Raw genomic sequence first — 7,203 nt, 5'->3', positions numbered from 1 at the left:
GGTTCAGCAGGGCAGGTGTCCCCGTGCTGGGTTCAGCAGGGCAGGCGTGCTGGGTTCAGCAGGGCAGGTGTCGAGCTGCGGCCGTGCGCTGGGTGTGGGGAGCAGCTTGCCAGCGCGGCCCCACGGGGACCCCAAAAGCGCAACACCCGCGCGGTTGCTTGGACACAGCCTGGACTTTGGCACAAGGCCCTTCGGAAAGAGCCTGGACGCAGCCCAAGCAGCCGCCTGTCAGCCCGAGCTGCTTGCAGGCTGCGGCGGTGGGTGCGGGTGCTTCAGGCACGGCATGACGTGGCCCTGTGTGAGCAGGACGGGCTCCGCCACAGGTCTGCTGCAGAGGGGATGGGCCTGGCACGGGCCCCTTTGCTCTCAGGAGGGCAGAGGCAGCCCCACAGCAGCCATGGTGGCTCGAGGAGCTGTAAATCCGCATCTAGCACGTGCCAGCGCCAGTGCTGGACGTGCAAACGGCCAGAATGCTGCTGCTGCTGCGGCTCTTTGGCTGGAAGTACTGTAGCATTGTAGTCCAAGTCATTTGACTTTCATGAGTCATAGTGTATTACACAAAAACATCCTGCTAGGAGGGAACGAAGGATGAATTCCAGACACTGACCTTAGACAACAAACAAAACCCACTTTTTCCCCTTGTTTTAGGAAAGAGGGGGAGGGGAGCTTTTCCACCACAGACAAGACACAGGCTGTGGATTAAGTTAAAACTCGGCATCATCAGGCCATCTGCTGTCCCTGCCATTTATTCCCGATGCATTAGAAAAGCAAGGTACTTCGTATTGCCGATTGGCTCTGGGCTTACCTCAGAGAGCAGCCCGAGGCCCTTCTGGACCCAAGGGGCTCCCCTCCCGGCCGTCACCGTGCTCCCCAGGCAGCCCCACTACAAGAAGCAACTTTTCAGGCCGAGCAGCACGATTGAGAGCTGTGGCTACTTGCAGCGTGGAAAGCTGTGGCCAGGAGAAGATGCAGAGAGCAGGATTCCCCAAGGGAGACATTTGTCCCCGAGGCCACAAGTACCTTCTGTGTGGGCAGCTGAGCAGCCACTGCCTGCAACAGATCTGCTGCTGAGCTGGACTGGGGCTGCTTGGCCACGAACGCTTCCTCCTCACCACCAGTCCTCTGGGGCACGCGGGCCCCGGCACTGCTATGAATGCCTGTGTTCAGCTCGCTGTGGGCGCTCCACATGCTGGCCGAATAAAAGAGCAGTCACCGTTCATCTCTGCCCAGACACTGAGGTTTCTTTCAGCATTACAAAACAGGAAACTGGGTCACGGTGTGGCCAGGCCGAGCGCTGGCTCCTCCGTCTGTCACCGCTGAACTGGGGACATTCATCCGAGGTGACTGTCTCCCAGCTGGGAGCGATCTGCTCGAATAAATAGGGCCGACAGCCACACATTGTTCAGCCCATGCACTGCCCATAGCGTGCTGTTTAAATCCCCACCAACAGAGTCAGGTGGTGGGGATTTCTCGACAGATTTTTCTAGAGGTGTTTAAGGTGCAGCAAAGCACAGCCTTTGCACACAGACAGCTTTATTTATTTATTTTTTAGGTATTGGGGTGTCTAAATGTCTTGGGGAAAAACAAAAAACAAACAAAAAAAAAACAGCCAGTGCTACTGCCTCTTGGAAATGGCAGCAGAAATCCTGCTAACATTAAAACCAAAGCTCTGTCAACATAATGCAGTGACTGTGTTCAGCACTGACCTTTTAAGCTCAAATCCCACAGTATTTGGCTCCGCAATATGCTGGCTTTTGAATAGTTCTTCAGACAAGAAAAACTGCAAAGAGTAGAAGTCCAAGGAGGATGGAAGAGAAGAGGCTTATTTTGTACTGGGTACCCCACTCACTTCATCCAGCAGCCAAGTTCCTGAGCTATGGAGGAATTTCTGAGGAGCGTGGCAGGACACATCCTGCTGTCAAACCAAGCAATGACTGCAGTGTCTCTGATGCTGAGCATCGCTGCTCTCTCCTGCCACAAGCAGATAACCTCCAGCTTCCCGGAGTCTTCCCTTGTTTTCTCTAGCACTGGCCCCATTTCCCCTTGCCTCCCCCACACTGGTGCTTCCAGCTCATAATCTCTGATCTCTTCTGAAGTGGAAAGTAAATTAGGGCTAAATGTCAGATTGTCTCATTTTGAAGACGTGTTCTCAAATAAAGGCTTTCCCATCCTAACTTAATGAGCTCATCACAGCAGTCAGTAATTTCTCACTCTGTGGCATCTGCTGAGGCGGAGCTCAAGTGGGAAGGGCCCTTAGTAAACACAGAAAGTTGTGGAACTGGCCCAAAAGGGCTGATTAAATTTCCCCTATCAAAGAACAGTTTTAACCCACCTGGTAAGTGCAGGCACCTTCCTGCAGGTTAAGGAGAAAAGCGGAGCGAAGGGTGCATATTTCATGCAGCATCACTAGCGGTCGGTGTGTAGACAGAGGAAGATGGATTACAGCACGACGGGCAGCATGGGAAACAGCCACAAGAAATCAAACAGCTCCAACTGATGTCCTCAGAAACTGTGCTGCATGACAGAGAGCTCCGGCAGAACCCATACTGGCTTAATTCTAGCAACCTAAGCATTCTGCCACCTGCATTGTGGGTTAAAATCTGCCTAAATTCTGGACATGGTGACTGGAAGGCTATAAGGCTATCCTTTTGGCTTCTCACCACACATTTTCTGAGAAATGTTTGTAATATTTTAGGAGATTTGGGAGACTGCAAGGGCAGGAAGCAGCAGATAGAAGGCATTCGCCTTCTCCCTTGTTTGTAAAGCAGGCAAATACAGAGCCTAGATCACCAGGGGCTGTCCCAAGCCCTGCCTGACCTCACAAAAAAGGGCTCAAGAAATGGCAGTTTGGTGCCCAGACATCTCTTAGAAACAAGAGGACAGCATTGTGCTAAAAAACCTACCTTGCAGAGCCTCATCAGAAATTGCTTCTGTAGCAGAGGCCAGGCTGTGCGTGCAGGCCATGCCCACACACCAGCAGCGGAGCTGGCAATGAAGAAGCATGCAGGAAAGCTGGGCAAGGAACAGCAGGAAATGCGAGCCCCCCTCCCTGCCAGTCCTCTGATCAGCTACTCCTGTGCTACACCTGGTGATGTTTGCCTGACCTGCTTTTAAACTACAGAGATGGAGTTCACACTCTTTCCTATTCCTCCCCCTTCATTCTAAAGGGGAGTAAAACCTCATTGTGCTGACTCGGGTGGAAAATGGTGACAGCCTGCTGGGAAAGTTGTTTCCTTACAAAGGCAGAGAGCTCCTGTTACCCACTGGAAGTGCTGAATCTCAGCCTGTTTTCAACCACCTGCTGTTCAGCGTCCCTGCACCAGCCTCAGAGGAAGAACAGCCTGCAAGGGACTGAACTCGTCATTTGGACAGGATTTAGTGCCGCAGGCTCACAGAAGCAGGAGAGCACCACCAGCTGCAATCATGTCATTGAGAGGCCGGGTTCTGCACTCAGCAAGCACCGCTGCACCCTCTCTCGCCGAGTCCTGAAGGCAAGATAAAGCTATTCTTTAGGGAACAGGTGTCTATGCACCCTTCATGGCATGTGATGAAATTTAAGCAGTGATAAATCCACTGCAGTTTGGACAAAAATAATTGGACAAAAGAAGCAAATCTGCACGTTCCTGCTCTGCATGAAAATGCCTGCCCGGCTGGCACCTGGCGTCCTCTTCCTCGTCCAATGTAAAGAGGAAAAAAAAAAAAAAGTAATGGTTTGAGAAACAGCAGCCAGTTTTCGTCCCCAGAGGTGCAGCAGACTGGGGGCACGGGTGGTAGGGGTGTGCATCTTTCCCTGATTTTCAAGTCGTCAAAACCCTCCGGGACACCTGCCTGGCACACCTTCCTCATCCACAGACACAACGCAGGCAACCAGACAGGTTTAAGTTGTGCACTTCAAACAACTCTTCATCCAGAATGACTGCTTTAAAGACAGCTCTTCGTGATACTCAGCAACCACGCTAAACATGTTTCTTCAGCTTAAATTACACGCTGTACGAATGACTGGTCCTGAATAAAGTTAAAATCCACAAAAACATGCGACCCGGTAGTCAAATTTGAATACATTTGTATTATTTATTGGCTGTATTAAATATATTATCTATTTGATAGTTACAATTTAGTAATACAATGCATGGCAGCTTTAACATAAGTTTGAGATACCTCAAAATTACAATACAAGAAAAATGAAGATACCTAATACATTAATGCCACTAGGGTATATCGTTCTGGAATGGATAATAGCTGATGTAAAATCGGTATTACGGCAGGCTTCCCAGTATATTTTCTGGAAACACAAATATTTTGTGGCAATTACAGAGGAACTTTATTTTATTTTTTAGGAGTCATGACTTGTTAGTATTTACTTCGCAATTCTAATTTATCTTTTAAAATTATCAGAAAAAGTATTGCCAAATAAATCTCTACAAACTTCGTTCTAAGAGTTAAAGAAGTAACCCTTTGGCAATAGAGATTTGCTGAAGGCAGTCTTATTTACTAAAAGTAGACTATGAAGAGAAAGACAGATTGTAAACCCTTCTGCAAACTAAAGACACTAATATCTGTATAAAACTCTTTCGAACAGTGGAGGGAGAGATTTCTATGATATAATAAATGATTAACTTAAAGTTCTGCTACAAGTAGAACAATACATTCAAACATACATTTTCCAGGACTTTTAATCAAAATAAATAGAGTACAAAATGAAGAGTACATTTTGAAAAGATTAATTTCAGATTGCACCATAAATCTACTTTTAAGAGTATTAAGCGATACTATGTCATAATTTAGGTTTTCCACATCTGAAATACAACACAATGCCTCAAACTATAACGCAACATTATTCATCAACTGCCATAGGAGAAAGACCCTTAAAGTGATTAATTACTGGAAATACTTAGCCTGTAGCACTAGCACATCCAACATTCCACGTACAGGTGCATCGCTCTGATGTATATAGTGTAGCCGTAGTCTTTGCAAAAATAACGCTAAATCTGCCTTTCTAGGGCATATTTCAATGCTATCAGGAAGACCCATTCTGAAACTTTTTCTAAACTTGCGAGTTCCAGCTTTCAAAATCTTTGATAAAAACAAGAGAGCCGTCAGGCTCGCCTTTAGATACTCGTAAGCAGATTTAACAAGAACAGTCATATGTAGTGCACAGTGTCCACAAAAAAATACCCCCCAGACAAACATGACGCGTTTCAGAAAGTTCATGGCAGGCTGAACATTCCCATCTAGAAAACAATGGAATGTGAAGCTGCTACCACTGGGATAGCAAGTCATTTAAAACATTGTACAAATGTTATCTAAAAAGAGTTCTTTCATGTACAATTTGATAATTCAGATTAAGATAGAAGGGCATCCAAAAGCAGTTTGAACTTTTATTTTTAGGTTAATAATAGTACAAAAACATTTGCTCAGTTTGAGCCAAATAGTGTAACATTTATCATAAATGCACTCTTTCTCCTTAAAGACAATACCTGTGCTTTTCTGAAAACACTGCAAAGATTTAATCAGAAGCACAGGAAATTACTTTTCTCTCAGGCACTGAGAGTGAAATGTGGATTGGGCCAACAACTGCTCACCAACAGCAGAAAGCATTTCATTCAGAAATGTACAATACAAAAGGGGCCTTTTCTGCAACGTTACATACGAATGCAATTGCAGTATGTACATTACATCCTGCTAACATTTTGTCTAGCATTTTGATTAAAATTCTAAAAATGCTGGCACCCTCTACTTTAACGCTTGAAATGATTATTACTGAATCCAAAATATTAAAATAACTGTAAAGTAGTAATATCGCTAAGTCAAAGTCAATATTCTGCTTTCCTTCTACAGTATATTAAATGTGGTATGCTCTAGTAATGTCTTGCAATACAGTACTGCTCTAAGCTTAAGCATTTGTGCTGCTGTATCTCATGTATACCAAACTACAACGATACCTGATTAAACACTGCTGATCGACTACCACTGGTCTAGTTGTACTTGAAAAGGACTTGCTCTAGTAACGCCTTCTCTCTCTAACTGGCCAAAGGCCCCGCTTGAATTCGGAGAGAGGAAGAATGTGCACACGCACCCGTGTGCATGATAAGGCAGTTTTTGCTGTTTTATTAACAGCTAACCCTGATTACAGAGGACCCAGGATTACCCTTTCTACAAGAAATCTGTGTTCAGTATTTGGAAAGGATCTGCCAACCCAGCCTCACTGTTAGCCAGCAGCAAAAGTGGAAATGCATGTATCTATACATCCCCACCTAGGATTTTAATTAGAACTAACCATAAATACCCGAAATAGCTTCTGTACAAAAAGCTGAGTACTGAATAAGCTCTCGTCTACTTGATTACAAAGTACTGAATAACAACAGCAAATAAAATAGCAACCACTGCAAACCCACAAAGAAGAACGATAGCAATGAAGCGCTCTTCACGCAACGTCTTCTTACTCTCTGCCAGCTCTGTTGTCAAATCAGCACACTGCGGAACCAGCTCCTGTTTCTGAGATGAGAATACTGTACTGGGACTGTAAGGTCCATACAGTTCTTGGGATCCAGTAGAGTCTTGGGACTGACGGCCAGCGCAGACTCTGATCCGATATTCACAGTTTGTCTGCAGGCTTGTGAGACGGAAGGAAGTCTCTGGTCCCTTGTATACCTAGGCAGAAGAAGAAGAAACCACTTTAGATGGGATTCATCTCACAAACATTAAGTTATACTTCCCATTCTGCTTTACAAGCACAGGCAGCACTGGATGTGGCCTGAAGTCTTTCTCCCCAAGCCAACTTAATGAAATCTCAGCTTTTATTTCTGAAGAATTTATGATCCACTTTCCAAAGCTTCTTACAGTGCTCCACACTGACAGACCTACATTTCAAAACTCAGAAAAAAAAATATATATAGTTCTGCAGAACTATAGGTCTGTATAATTCCCCCGCAAATGTCGGGCAAGTGATGTCCACTACTAACAAAGACAGTGATGCCACAGACTATGGTTTAAGAATCCAAAGAGCCAAAGGAAGTGCTGAGAAAATTGGGTAAAACAGTGTTAAACCCCCAAGCAACTCTCCCAATGACTCTCAAGCCTGCCTTTGTAGTCATTTTCTTCTACAGTACAAGCCAAAGGGACAAAACAAAACTGAAACATTATGATGTGTGCCTTAGAGATTATTTCCAATTAAGTGCTTCTACTTGAAAGAAAGAGTAGAAG

At 45.4% G+C, this 7,203-nt stretch overlaps 1 protein-coding gene across 6 annotated transcripts in view; it reads right to left on the bottom strand.

Moving 5' to 3' along the window:
• Positions 1 to 4,046: 4,046 nt before the first annotated feature.
• Positions 4,047 to 7,203, bottom strand: part of LOC106042987 (fibronectin type-III domain-containing protein 3a-like) — a 46,216-nt gene continuing 43,059 nt past the window's right edge. For all 6 annotated transcript variants that reach the window (XM_067005113.1, XM_067005114.1, XM_048079944.2 and 3 more), the window contains one exon: positions 4,047 to 6,651. In XM_067005113.1, coding sequence (XP_066861214.1) covers positions 6,334 to 6,651 — 318 coding nt within the window. In that variant the 3' untranslated portion in view covers positions 4,047 to 6,333. The remainder of the gene's footprint in view (positions 6,652 to 7,203) is intronic.

Source organism: Anser cygnoides, chromosome 13 (assembly GCF_040182565.1).
Source record: "Anser cygnoides isolate HZ-2024a breed goose chromosome 13, Taihu_goose_T2T_genome, whole genome shotgun sequence".
Lineage (NCBI taxonomy): Eukaryota > Metazoa > Chordata > Aves > Anseriformes > Anatidae > Anser > Anser cygnoides.
This window is presented reverse-complemented; position numbering and strand designations above follow the sequence as displayed.